The 14,768-nt window shown below is 45.3% G+C and overlaps 1 protein-coding gene across 1 annotated transcript; it reads right to left on the bottom strand.

Annotated features, from left to right (window-relative positions):
• Window positions 1-1,205: 1,205 nt before the first annotated feature.
• leng8 (leukocyte receptor cluster (LRC) member 8) lies at window positions 1,206-14,089 on the bottom strand. The gene is made up of 16 exons (XM_035431651.1): window positions 14,012-14,089; window positions 13,773-13,865; window positions 12,762-12,894; window positions 12,291-12,491; window positions 11,946-12,020; window positions 11,350-11,791; window positions 11,056-11,182; window positions 10,754-10,924; window positions 10,413-10,670; window positions 10,157-10,324; window positions 9,642-9,936; window positions 9,444-9,545; window positions 9,225-9,293; window positions 9,014-9,143; window positions 8,453-8,660; window positions 1,206-8,330 (listed from the first exon to the last, which is right to left on the bottom strand). Exons 2-16 carry the CDS (start codon window positions 13,811-13,813, stop codon window positions 8,168-8,170), a joined length of 2,583 nt encoding a protein of 860 aa, XP_035287542.1. The 5' UTR covers window positions 13,814-13,865; window positions 14,012-14,089; the 3' UTR covers window positions 1,206-8,167.
• Window positions 14,090-14,768: the final 679 nt, after the last annotated feature.

Here is a 14,768-nt window from a genome sequence, read left to right on the forward strand (position 1 = left end):
GTTCTTGCTTTCCCTTTCTGAATCTTTATACTATCTAAGCTTTGTATTTCAGCTACTTTTCTATTTCACCATTTTCCTTCACAGTATTCTGTCCATTTGTGTTCCACTTTTCCCTCTTAACTGTGCTTTCCCTGTTTCTACCATCCTCTTGTGCACCATTTTGTCTATTTCTACCGTCTGACGGCACAATCCCTTTTCTTTCATCGTGTCCTTATTTTTGTTTCCAAGTTCCTCCTTTTTTCTTTCCAATTTCAAACTGCCAATTGTGCATCTGTAGTCAGATGCTGTGCCGCCTTTTCCCACCCAAAAAGCAATACACCTGAAGCGTGTGCAGGTGACTATTTCCAAGTACTACAGGAGAGCTAGCTCCAGATGCCAGAGGATCTCTCACTGACACAAAATGGCAGCCTGTGTGGGGCCTGGCATGATGGTGGGAGGGGCCAATGCAATACTACCCCAGACAAATGAATCCAAGTCTCACCATTGTCTCCATTTACCATCAATTCCCTTCTGGTCAGTATCAGCAAATGACAAGATGCAGGTTTTACCCTGTGGAGACTATGGTGTTTCACCTGTGCTCATTCCTCCAATAACACACTCCAGAGCCCCGGGTAGATGGCTTTAAATTAATTTATTTGTACATAGTAAGTCTACAGTGTAATGTTCCGGATCACCCTCTCTAAACACGCATGACTGTCACCTAGCTTTCATTTGTGTCTCAACTTTTCTTCTTTCGCTTTGCGTCCTTTAGCTAGTCCCCCTTTCACACTAATTACCATTTCTTCTATTTATCTTAAAACAAATCCATCCTCGTTTTTCCTCTGCCAGAACTTGCAGAGCTATAATGTGCACTAATTAAATTTAGATGAATTCTGTAATGTGCCAGTCAGTTTTTAGTAGTTACCACTAGTGCCTACATTGTACTCTCTCAATAAGTCATTATATAAAAATAAATGTATTTTTTGTTGGCATAAATGCAGTGTCTGTGTGGTAACTCAACTGCAACACTATACACCTCAATATAAATGCATTCAGAAGTTAAACCACCATTAAATTCTCCTTACATGAGCAGTACACACAACACATTCAAAAGCCTGATTTGGTTGTGTGCCAAGTCTAAATGCAAGAAAATACATTCAAAAGATTTGAAACGCCCATCTTTAGACAAGGTAACGTGAGCATAAAATTTTCCAATTAAAACAAACTGATTGCAAACTCTTGACTTTTATTTTGATTCTTTGAGGAAAAAAAATACATATTTACATAAATATTTACACATGGCAGTACGGTATATTTGGAGGGGTGACAGCTATATCCTTGAATGAGTTGGTGAACTGCAAAAAGAAACAGATCAATGAAAACAGCATTTAATCAATACCAGGGGAAGGGTACAGCACTGCACACAGCAAATGGATTTAGTCACTAGCATAGCAACACTCAACAGTGTGTGTGTGAGAGAGAGGGGGGGGGGGGGGGGGTTTAAAGTAAGAAAAAGCCAAGACAGCAGGAATACCACAGGACAGGAAAAGCAGAAACACAGACTGCATGGAAAGGAAAAGATGGAGAGTAAAGAAGTCCTTTAGAGGGACAAAAGAAAGGAAACACATATGGAGGGGATCATTTTAAAAACCAAACTCAAATATTAAGTCAGACATTCTCTGTAGACAAGCTGAACAGGATTAAAGAAAAAGCAAACACGCTAGAGGGGGATCAAGCCAGAAGGTAGAACTGAATTTCACCTGAGCAATGGGATTAACTGGTGAAAAGGGGTGTGGTGGTGTGGGACACAAAGCGGTATGTACAACTACAGGTTAAAAAAAACAAAAACAAAAAAGGGGGGGGGGGGAAATGCAATGTAAAAAGGACAACAGATTCATTCGTTGTCCAAACCAACAGATTCTCACAAGAGGACATTTAATATTAAACCAACTGGATACAATTATGCACTCAAACTGCTGGTGAGGTAAGAAAAGCTAGGCCAATTAATTACTTGGAAAGATGATGCAAATCAAAGTATGAGGCAGTAGGAAATTGCATGTGGAAATCAATACATTCTAATACAGGGGAAATGAGGGACTGCATTTGATATCCTTCCCATTTTAACACTGAATTAACTTTCACCAAAATGTGAAAATCAGTGGGGAAAAGAAAAAAACGTTGCAGTGTTACCGCTGTGCTTTGAGGAGCAAATACAGAAAATAAAAAATACTATTGGGACAAACTAGAGAAAAATATTGATTTCGGTACATAAAGTCTATGACCCACTGTAAAAAATATAAATAAAAATGAAATATTTAACCAAATTAAATTGGAGAAAGTTTATAGACAAATAGAAAAGAGCAAACAAACCTGTATACGTCAAAAAGGTCAGCAATTTGGTCAAAACCAAAGAGCCAAAGAAACAGCGGAAAAGATTAAATTCAAAGGGCTATGCGAAACTGGACAGTGATGCATCCAGAATATGCAACATAAAGAAATCCAAGGGTACTGATATTTTTCAATAAAAAAAAAAATGTTTATCAAATTACTGAACTACACACCACAAGCCCAGGTACATTCCATTTTGCACAACCAATATCACTGTAGCTTTATAAATACTGACAAAAGTGCAATTTTGCTTCATAAAATACATGACCAATTGTTAGGGGGATGGGAGCTCATCATAAGCAATGTAGAGAAATACTACACTTCCTGTATGAATACACTGACAAGCAAGAATGAAAACACCCAAGCTGTTCCACTGTTTCAAACCCATCAGTCAACTATTACACAACCCAGAATGACCACCTACAATTACTATTAACACACAGGTACAATTAATAATGTACAAGTTAAAAATGTTTAGTAGTGTGTAAATAAGTTAAACGTTGACACAGAAATAGCCATACAGACATTACCTGCCGTTGTGAAATTTTAACACTATGATTATCCCACCTCAAAACAAACCAACATCTAGAAAGCTACATCATCACAAAATGAGAAAGGGTTTCGCCATCTCTAAAATCACAATGTATTAGTGCACTAGTACTACAAATGCAATTCATCTGTGCATGCAAAATAATTGCAAAAGTTGTCAAATCTACCTGGACTTGCAGCATGTATTCAGCAAATCTATAGAGTGTATAACTAATAAAATCTTACTTTTGTTTTCCCTCAATAATAACAACATTAGCATGTATGTGGCAGACAGGGAAAACACAACAAACCTAAAGAATTTTCATGCTGTCCAATGTCTCTCACAAGCAGGGAACACCATATCAATTAATTTGCTCCAATTCATTTCACTCAAAACTGAGGTTTCATAATACTTCAGTCAGCCATGCAGCTGACAGAAAAACAGTAACACCCGTGGCTGGTATAAACACACATGTATACACTTCAGTTGGTTTTTGCCAAGGTCAGTGAGTGCAAAAACAACAATTGTGCGTCTTCAGACACGCTGCACTGAAAGATAACTATGACATTCCCAATATATATACAAGAAATGGGCCATCTTGAGTGGGCTGAATCTTCAACATTTCATTTGCTTTCCCCTCTTCAGCTAGCTTCTCGCCTTTGAGCACGTTTCTCTCACCCACACACCCCTCGATTTTCTCCTGCTATTCAAAACTGCAAGGACAAAAAAAAATAAATAAATCTGGTAATGAGACTGGGAAAATATATTGAAAGATGAGTAGCATGGAAAGTTTCTGTTTAACAGCACTGAAATGAACAGCGGGAGTAGTGCATACAATTCACTGTCTTAGGCATATGGTCAGAGAAATGACTGATGCAGAAATTTCAGCAAAACTATTTTTGAGCTTTTGAAGATACTCCTGTGCTGTCTTTTGTAGGGTCATCACTTTATACAAAGAGCTCAAATACACACACACACACACACAAAGCCAGAGGTTCACACACGGCTCATGATCCCAGTCTGGAACACACCAGACAACAAACTTCTTGTACCTGCTGAAATTCAGTATTTGCACCTAAAAATGGCCAAGTGGAACTGATGCACTGCAAGAGGCAGACCATCACACATGGATACGACACACCAACAAACAAATCAACCACATCCAGGGAAATATACACACAAGCCAGGCAACCAGAGACAGACAACGTGCGGTCATCCACAGTTACGTAGTACCCCTTTTTCTAGTAGATGAACAGCAACAATTATGCTTCTTGGCTGGTGTTAGGACAGCATTAGTACCAAACCTCTCTCTTGCCACTAAAACTGCAGTGTGACTGACTTCGCAACACCAACATTTCCTAAGTAATGGCTAATGGAGATATTAATAATATATGATGTGTACTGATAAGAGCTTATAGGAGGGAAAAGGTCATTGGTAAGAAAAGTATAAAAGGAAAGCAAACAAATAATGTCTAAAACAAAGAAAAAGAAAGCTGCATAGAAGTTAGCAGGTAAAAACGGCAAGGGAGGTCAAAGGGGGGAAAAACAGGAACTGGAAAGAAAATATGCAAAAGGCAATAATATGGGTCTAAATCCATTTCAAAGCACACTGAAGGAAATGGCAAGAAAAACATTTGGCCTAATCAGCATACAAACTGCATATCGCTAGAAGAGATTTACTTATTAATAACCAATTCTACAGAGGGAATCAAGTCAAACTGACTGCATTAACGCCATTGGGCAATGTTAATAACAGGATTTGGTGTAATAACAGGAACAAAAGCAGAGACACTCATTGTCGGTCTTCAATGTAGTGTTCCACATGAAGTTCACCATTTAATGCGGTTCATATTTTACTATCCATAAAGGTCACAGACAATGGATTTAAACCACGTACTGCCTATTGGAATATTTGATCTACTTTGTGGTGGATTAGTATGGTCTGTCCAATATATGTGCATCACTGGACAATCAAAATGACTTGGCCATTCGCTGTCCGCATCAATTTCACCAAAGTTCTCACAAGAATGTCACCAAATCAAAAACACATTAAAAATAGTAACTTCACACCAACACCAAAGCAGCAAGTTTCAATTCATTACCAGTGACCTTCATAGAAAAATGTATTACTCTGATACACTGCCCCTGTACAATTTAGGAAAAATCAAAATACTACTTTAAAAAAAGAAAAGAAAAAAAAAGAAGAAGCCTATTTACAAGATACCCATCTGTACAGTATTCACACTTCAAAGTAGCCTACATAAATGTGACTTACAGGAATGTACACAACATATACTGCCCACATGTTGCAACTGAAAATCACAGCCCTGCCTGAATAATGGCCATGGATGTACCAGTACTACATGAATCAATGTCTCAAACTGTTTAGCAAATCCTTTTTATATGAAGCTACCGCAAAGCGAGAAGTGGAAATATATGCTATTGTATGTATATATGCATATGTGAATATATATGTGCACATTTCAGTGAACCCAGAACAGCGAGGCTGCACAGTTTCTCGATTAAAATGGACAACTGAAAAACCATGAACTACAAGGTACAAGAATTTGCCTCTGTCCAATCTCCTGGAAAAGTGGAAACTGGATCACATTTTTAGTTAAGTGACGAATTCACCACCGGTGGAAAAATAAATTGTGTTGCACCATAGGCATATAGCCAATCATGCACACAACTAAAAATGGACTGTAAAGTAGGTGTTTCGTTTAGCAGGTCTCCACGGGACATCCTACAATCTCATCCAGACCGCACAAGCAAAACATCAGGAGCAAAATGTCTTTAGGCAGAACAGCACGCTTGGGCTACATTTCTGGGGGGGTAAATTTAGTTAGCACTCTAAACCCTTTGTCAGATTCAAAATGTAATCGTTTACATTTGAGGGCCTAAAAAAAAGGACATCTGTACTATGCTCAGCTTCTTCAAAAAAGAAAAAAAAAAGAAAAAAGCTTTTGAACAAAACGCCTTGGAAGTCTATCACTTTCAACACTTTCAGAAGACTTACAGTAATGATTCCAACCAACCTGAAGGGTCACCAAAATAATACTAATATTCTCTCCACCCCCCCCATCCCTCTTCACACTGAAACATCCCCAACAGAACATCTACATTAAGCCCCAAGGTGGGATGTGTGACATAATGAAAGATACCCCTTTCAGCTCAATCCATTAAATGGAGAAACATTAACATATGAGTGGCAGGCTTACTTTTCCCCTTTTTATTATAAAATGACTGCATAAAAATGTGCACATCCCCCCCCCCCCCAATCGATGTTCAACCAATTCATGTGCGACCATGCAATGACAACGTCAATCAGATACTCCAGGGAGTATGTGTCTGCATAAGTTATTGCTTTTTCAGGCTATAATTGTGTGACAGTTTAGAAGAAGTATTGCAATGGCTAACATTAGGGCCTTAATTAAAATAGTATACAAAATGGCAGCATAACAGCAGGTTGGGTTGTATATTGAGGCACATACTGGGTAAAAGGTCTGCCAATTAAAACCCTTATCTTTAAACCATACCTCATATGTACTATATCTTGTATGTGAATCATATAGCTGATGCTTTCTTGAGTTGACATCCATCTCCTTCCAGCAAATCAAAGTCTTTTTCTTACCAGCCATACATACGTAGTGAGCCTCGCGGTGGGTGTGGATGAAGCGTGAAAGCACATACAAACCCCATGCTCTCCCTTCTCTGGCTGGGGAGCTTCAGCCTGGCGAGGCCTGGCATGCGCTTGCCTCCGAGAAGCTGCAGGAAAGCCTTTCTGTATTAAGGGCCACGCGGCTCTACGGGCAGCTGGAACAGCAGGAACAGCAGGCCGCACTCCTCCCACGGCTGGTACCCGGACATCTAGTAGGCAGATCTCGAGGGGGCGGAGGGGGATGGGGGGGTGGAAGGGGGAGCAGGCGAGGGGGGTGGGGTGGGGTGGGGGTGCGCAGCATCTGCCTGGATCTCAAAGTCAAGGCTGAGCAACTTGCCCGCTTGGGCCTCAGCGACTCTCCTGAGAACAGGGGGGACTCTTCCACGAGACGGGCGGGACTTCGCTCGCCAGCGCAGGAACCGCCCCCGAGGGCTGGCAGAGACTTGGAGCTCCGCTAAAGGAAAAGACTGCAGCCGCCGCCGCCGCGGGCGCGACTCCCTCACAACCTGCAGCCTCCGCTTCACTTTCTCAGTCAAGGCCCTGGTGGGAGGGGGGGCGGAGCAGGGCAGGGCGGGGCGGGGCACAGCTGCAAGAGAAGACCCTCTCCCCACCTGACGACGTACACCGGCACATCTGGGACTTGGGGCGGAGGAGGACATACAAACCAGAGACGTCTTCCAGCCAGGAGGCATCTTGGGTGCAGCCAAAGCAAAAAGTCTTTGGGGGAGAACTCTTGATCCGCACTTTGGGCAGGTGGAGATTGCCTTCCTGGAGGTGGCTTGGACTTGGGACGTTAAGACTGACTTTTCAGGATTTGATACGCGGATTTTGCCTTTTGTCTTGATTTTCAGAAATATCTTCACTTGCGTTTAGCTGTAGGCTTGAGGGAGAAAAATAAGAAGATAGAACACTGTTAGCTTAAAATTACAATGCTCTTGAATGGGAGTAGCTAAAACTGTCCCTTCTAAGTACCTAAGTGTTTGTATTAAAAACTCAGTAAAAAATGTGTCCATGTTCCCATTAAGATGGAATTTCTCTTCAGGTGTAATGCCCACTCAACTAAAAAAAGGAAAAAAAAAAACGGACCTCTTCATTTTGAAAGGAATCAATCAGTATAAAATCAGTATCAACTTAAATATATTTATCGTGATGCGATTGTAGGTGTGGTAGAGCTGCAAGTGCTGATGTGTCTGACTGTACTGGAGAGCAGCTACTCCACTCAGTTAGCAGTCTCTCTCTCTCGTTCTCGTTCTTTCTCTCAAACATGGGCATTCTCTCTCTCCTGTTTCTGGCAGCGGGTCTGCGTGAGTGGGCCCTCTCTACATCACGTCTGTCCCTCACAGAGCACCTCCCTCCATCCCTCTCAGTCTCTCTGTGACAGTCGGTCAGTGTAATGCACCAGTCGTTCTAGTCACTCTCAGGGTCACTGCTGAGGAGTCTGCATTTCACCGTGACGACGACCCTCCCTCCCTCCCTACCTTCGGTCAGTAAAGCCATTAGTGATCGTGCAGCGTCCCACAGTCCTCTCTGTCTCCCTCACCCTCTCCCTCACTACATGCAGCAGTATTTCTCCCAGTAGCATGTCACCCCCCATCCCCTCCCCCCCCCCCTCATGAGGCTGCCAGGCAGGCAGAACTGGTCTTGCAGTCTATCTTGCCGGGGTCTCCGGGCATAAAGGAGATCCCCAGCCCAGTCAGGAAGGCCAGGCAAGTGTCTAAACAAGGGAAGCCCAGACTGGACTGGATATACTCCAACGGTACTGCTGGGCGGAACCTGGACAGAGAGAAAGAGGACAACCATGAACATACACGTGGGTACGAAAAAAAAAAAAAAGCAAGCACTTAGAAAGGGTGCAAAGCCCGTTCCCTCCGCAGTCCCAGCGCTCCCCAACTCACGTTTTGAGTATGGCCCGGAGGGCGACCTTCCGCTCTCTCTCCACGAACTTGTCGATGAGGTAGGCGGCCATGCGCGGGGCCCGGCGGTACAGCAGGAAGAAGCGGTGGAAGTTGCCCAGGGCCCAGGCGGCGCGGAGAGAGAGCGCGTGCGCCACGCAGACGTCCTCGCGCAGCGCCGGCGTCAGGTACACCAGCTCCGTGGTCAGGTCTGAGGGGGGCAGACGAGCGAGGACCGTTAGCGCTCCGCCGCCGACAGACCAGCGCCCCGCGAGAACGCGCGCCGTGTCTCTGGGACCGGCAGAGCTGAGCGCAGCGCAGTCCAATCCAGGGCTGCCCAACCCTGTTTCCCTGGAGATCTACTGTCCACACCAAGCCTAAGAAAGCAAACCTCATCCAACGGCTAGAACTGCTAATTAGTAGAATCAGGCGTGCCAAATTAAGGCTGAAATGAAAACCTTCAGGACGGCAGATCTCCAGGAAACAAGGTAGGGCAGGCGTGGCCTACACGCGGGACGGGAGGCAGAAGCTGGCACGGTGTGGAAAAGGAGGTGGGTGGCTTACCTCCGGAGTTCTTGGTGAAGATGTAGTAGAGCAGCCTGTAGGCCGTGAACTCGCCCACGTTTTCCGATGGACAGTCTTTGTACAGGGCCTTCAGCTGGGTCTGACACTGGTTAAACTCCTCATGGTCGCCCTGTTCATGTAAAACATCACGACCTTAGTGCTGCACTAATGGCGTGGAATACGACACCATAAACCGTGAGCAGACTGTTACCTTTTCCAGAGCGATGCGGGCGTGGGTCTCGTACACCTCCACGGTGAAGTCCGTACGAACACCTTGGACCTGGGGGGCGGAGAGAGAAAAGCTCATTCTTAACTGGCTCGTTCCCTCCTGCAGGCCTGCTCCAAAGGCACTCAACTGCGCAGGAAGCCATACGGACAGGAAGTAAAGGAACAGAATGAAAGGCAGGCACAGGCTGCTCTCTCCACTCACGGTGAGGTCCTGTCGTATGGACTTCATCTGCTCGCAGGCGTAGGGGTAGTCCTGGTTAGTCTGCCAGTGGGCCTTCACCGTCACCAGGGACTTCCTCAGCACCTGCCGTGGAAAAAAAAAAGGCAGGTCACCACACCGGACAGGCCGAACGGCAACATGGCGCACGTCTAACGAGGGCACCGCCCGACGGGCACTCACGGGGACGGGCCGCACGGTGCTGGGGTCGGGGGCGCAGGTCAGGCGCAGGTAGTTCTTGGTGATGTCCTGGCAGGTGCCCACGATGGGGCAGTCCTCCCAGCTGAGGCCCTCCTGCGCCCCGTTGGGGGGCTCCAGGGAGTTGATGTTGAGCACGAGGGGCTCGGTGCGCAGCTTGGTGTGGAAGCGGGCCGCCCGGCTCTGCTTCTTGGCCTCGCGGTTGGGGTCCGGGAAATCCAGGCCGGCGTTCCCTCCTTTCCTCTTCTTCCCCGGCCCGCTCCCGCCGTCGTCAAGGTTCCTGGAGAAGAAGAGTCAGTGCAATGCAGCTAGCCCTTCAGAAAATAACCTGGGAGCAGTGCTAAATGGTCAGGTAGGGGCTCTTGCATGTTACCTTTAAACAAAAGCTAAAATTCACACACAATGAAAATCACCTGAAGTAGCACGTTATTGTGCGTATTGCCGTGACATCTTAATTCTCTGTGCTAATAATCAAAGGAATTTAACACTGCCCAACTCACCTTCTTCCTCTATTGGCTCTCCCTCCTCTTCCTCGTCCCCTCTCTCCACCAACTGCTCTACCTCTTTCCCTATCGCCGCCCCGTCCTCTTCCTCCCTTCTGATTGCGGCGCGATAGCGTGGGTCGGAGGTCACTGGACATGCTGCTGTCTGACTGAGAGTCAGAGTCGCTGAAAAACAAAGAGGCGGTTACGGCGGTGCGAACGCAGCGGCTTCACCCGGAGCGGCGCTCGAACCCGCGACGTTCGGCTGACCCACCTGTGCCTGTGCCGGGGCCCCCCTCGGTCCCTGTCCCGGTGCCTGTTGTGCGATGACGGGGAGGGAGAGCGGGAGGAGGAGCGAGAGGAGCTGGAGGAGGGGCTTCTCTGGGAGGAGAAAACGTTCCGGTAGTGACCCAGCCGCGCTCCGCCCCCTCGGCCCCGCCCGGCTGCACCGGCCCCGCCTCCGCGGCTGATGGAACTGTCCTGAGCTCGCGAGGGTGGCACGGCCTCCCAGCGAGACTGCTTGGCCTTCAGTCTGTCGAGAGGAGAGAGGACGTTTAGGATGGGCCCTGATCGGAGGTGCACGGTTCAGGCAGGGGTAAAGGCGGGTCCACTCACTCAGGCAGAGGCTCCCTGCTCCAGTCGATGGTGTACGCAGTACCATCCTGCAACCGGCCCTGAAGCACCTCCTTCAGCACCTTCTCGGTCCTGTCTTTGTCCTCCTCGGACTCGCAGGCAGTGAAACAGCGCTGAACGTACTCCTTCATGGCCTGGGGCCAGTCCTGAGGCCTGCGGGACAGGGGGACAGCCGGGTTAACGGCCTGCAGGCAGCCAGCTCTGTGCGTCTTTCCCACCCCTCTAAGAATTAACTGGTCCCGACTGTAAATTACTGCCTGGAGCAAGCTTCTACCCCTCCTCACCGGCTTTGAGCTGTCCCAGAGGCACCACCCAATCCGCTGCCCTGGTCGCCGGATGGGAAGTTTGAATTGGTCATAACGTAGGGACGCTTGGGAATGTTGAACTTCACTGCTCCTGCTCCTGGAGCTTCTGCAGGAGACAAGAGTACAGAGGGGTTCAGCACAGCAATCACACATCCAAGTCTGGACAACCACAAAAAAAAAAACACTCAGGGAAATATTAAAAATGAGTTTTAAGTTTACAAATAAATAAAATTAAAAAATAAATAAACATGCAGAGGAAAAAACATGACTTGCGTTTCATGCGGTGCCACAACTGCTGTCCTCCTTTGTTGCCTTTTTTGTTGCCTGCATCTCCTCTTCCTGCCCCTCCGCCGTACTGGCCCTGCTGCTGGGACTGCTGCTGGGGGTTATTCTGGGCATTCTGGTAAGAGTTCTGGGTCTGGTATCCCTGATTATAATTAGGCCTGGCTTGATTGTGATTGTGGCCATAGCCCCTCATTTGGTTAGAGTCATTGGGAGGGTAAGACAGGGAATTATTAGGGTTATATTGGGACTGGGAGGGGGGTGGGGGATACTGGGAGTTGGGTGGGGGAGGTATGGGAGGTGGGGGTGGGGGAGGTGGTTGTTCAGAGGAGGTAGGGCTCTGTGGGGGGGGCTGAGGGACAGAGGGGGGTGGTGGCTGGGGTTGAGGGGGGTAACTGGAAGACTGGTCATCAAGCATAGGAACAGGAGGAGGCTGCAGGTGAGACAGAGAGAATGTCAGGGTATCAGATCAAAGATACGTTTATCAGCAAGACTACTGAACCTCTACTGAATCGCAAAGCAAAATATTTATGTTTTCCTGAAAGTGCTCCTTTAACAGTACATATGAAATTGTTTTAATTCCATACCTGTCCAGTGGGTGTTGTGGGAGTTTGGTACGCTCCAGGAACACCATATTGGCCCTGAGGATAACCCCCTACATACTGCAAAACAGACAAAAAAACAGATTACATACAATACGCACAAACTTATGCACAAGTAATCTGCTATCCCCAGCTGACTGTGCAACTGCAAAACTGTGTTAACATAAATAAATGCATATTAACATAAATAACCCATTCAAATAATCAATTCACAATTGACTGATTTAAAGCCAGTGTTCATCTAGAGAAAACAAACTGTCAGTGTGATTTTTTTTTTTTTTTTTTTTTTAACATATCAGATAAAGAGTGCTGGTGTGCGTAAAAACTTACAGGATTCATGGCGTAGTAATAGTTGTATGGATATGGGTATCCAGCATATTGCTGCTGATTCTGTTGGTACCACTGATAGTACTGCTGCTGGTGCTGCTGCTGCTGCTGCTGCTGCTGCTGTTGTTGTTGTTGTTGTTGCTGCTGCTGCTGCTGCTGCTGAAGGGCAGTGGAATCGGTCACTGGAGTTTGATACTGGCCAGCCTGAGTGAAACATGATAAAATGAAGAACAAATTCAGGTGATGGAGGGTGCACTGCAATATATATCTAAAAGTAACACGGACCAGCACGTTATATGTACAGTTCAGTGTACATATAAAACTAGATTAAACATTGTTACCTGCACAAAACAGCTAGGAACATCATGTGGATGCCTTAAAGCAGTCTTAAAACACAACGCAACCTCTCAAAGGACTGGTCATCGACCGACATGAGGATGGATATTCAAGCAGTGGTGGCCGACTGTTGCTCACCTGTGCCGTACTGTGATTGGCCTGGGAAGTTTTGGTAGCACTCAGGCTCTTATTTATGGAAGCTAGGGCCTGCCGTGCCTTCTCCCACTCTGGATTTTCGTGGACTGGGGCATCAGAACCAGAGCCATAAGACCTAAGTCGAAGAGAGAATGGTTAATATACAAGTACAGTCGTATCGCAGCCCATCTGCAATGTTCACAAGGATAGGTCGAGATGCGCAATAAGAAATCAATAAAATGTGTGCCGATATGATCCAGTGGTACAAACGTTAAGCTCAGAGTTCTGAAACCTCTGCCTTTTCATACTTTTCAGTCGAATGTACGTTCATTTAAAATACTAACGTTATCTACATACTTTCACTTTCCTGGAAGTGTAACTTTAGGATAATCAGCTAATGAACATTAGACCACGATACCATTTGGCTAGTTAAGTTCGTGAAAATATTAGACTAAATGCCATCCTTCCAATTGATCACACAGTGAGCAGCATACAGTCCGCATATAGCCAACCAGACCTAACGTTCGTTAGCTAGACTCGACAGCATTTTTACCATATCTGGCTAGGTGGGGTACATCGCAAAAGGAACAGTAGCCTAGCCCTAGCTAACTTAACACAGAACCCAACAGGATTAGCTACAAACTAATTGGGTAACACGTACAGGGTAAAATAGTATTTTCTTACGCGGTACGCCATCTAGGCGAAAACATACTGAACTACTTCGCTAGACTACATTGTCAGAAAAAAATATGCAAGACAGCTAGTCTAGACTACTTTTAACTTCATTGCTGAATAAAAATGTTCTGCGTTTGGGGGTCATCTTAACGTTAGACTAGCCTACATGCTAAACAAGAAAGAGCTGGTCAGGTAACGTAATTCACTTTTGATTAAAGGAATCAACGATTTATCTAGCGAAACCGAATACTTCAGAAGTCACAACATAACTCTGTGGCAGACAACATATGGCCAGTGTGACACAGTACAACATAAAGAGATGGACTGCCATATTCTTACCAACTAGCAGCTTGAGCTGACTGCGTCGAGTTGGCCGCCATTTTGACGTTAACGTTAGCAAGCTAGCTAACAGCTCCTCAGATCCAATCTAACCTAACACGAGAAAAAAATGGGGTAGAAAAAACTCAAATTGTATCCGATTCTTCAAAGTTTTGTTTGCAGAAATATTCACATAAAATGATCTGTTGACACGAACACAACGCGCCTCACAAACGTTAAATAGTACCACGATTGACTACCTCGCCAGCCGTCACCAAACGAATAACACGGCCATTTCCACATAAGTACGGACACAAGTGGAAACAAAATGGCTTCTGTTAAAACACCGCCCATCCCGTACGTGTTTCCTCTTTTTTGCATCGATAACATCAAAGGCTAATGTGATTTCTGAAACTTTGGTTACCGTTTTGTAACATCTTTGTGTGGACAGAGACACTAAACTCTCCCCGACGAGAAAACAATTGCTTCGGGATTTAAACTTGAATAGTTGCACAATATTAGTAGAGCAATGTTAATTTTAAAATGTAGCATTATGACCAATTTCGTAACATTTAATATTACTGTAGACATTGCCTCAAATATTATTGCTACTTCCCAAGATTTTGATAGCCTACTGTAAAGTTGTTTGGGTGCACAGAACAGTTGAAATAGCGAAAACTTGCACCTTTACTCAGCATTCCAGTTTGATTACTTTATTATGTTTATCACACGATCACTTTAACTAAAAATATCATCTGTATTTGCTTGAATCTACAAACTGCTAAATTGGACCAAGTATTCAAAGTGACATCTAGTGTCCACAAAAATACATCGCAATACTGGTAATTGGACTATGAGATAAATCAAAAGGGAAACGTTTTGAGGTACAGTTATCTTTTCATGTTTTCAATTAGAATGGAATGTCTATGCGGGAAGTGAAAATAGCATATCACCTATCACCAGTGCATCTCATCTCTTGCAGAATTCCTGGTGAGATTTTTTACTCTAGTTTCACAA

This window comes from Anguilla anguilla, chromosome 1 (assembly GCF_013347855.1).
Source record: "Anguilla anguilla isolate fAngAng1 chromosome 1, fAngAng1.pri, whole genome shotgun sequence".
Taxonomy (NCBI): Eukaryota; Metazoa; Chordata; class Actinopteri; order Anguilliformes; family Anguillidae; genus Anguilla; species Anguilla anguilla.

What these genes read in the sequence shown, in the direction of transcription:
- leng8 (XM_035431651.1), bottom strand. Translation starts at nt 13,813, where the DNA reads ATGGCGGCCAACTCGACGCAGTCAGCTCAAGCTGCTAGTTG. An exon ending in CCAATCACAGTACGGCACAG is followed by an intron (nt 12,492 to 12,761) that starts GTGAGCAACAGT and finishes TGTTTCACTCAG; the next exon opens with GCTGGCCAGTATCAAACTCC. An exon ending in CTTCACCAAGAACTCCGGAG is followed by an intron (nt 8,661 to 9,013) that starts GTAAGCCACCCA and finishes TGCCCCCCTCAG; the next exon opens with ACCTGACCACGGAGCTGGTG.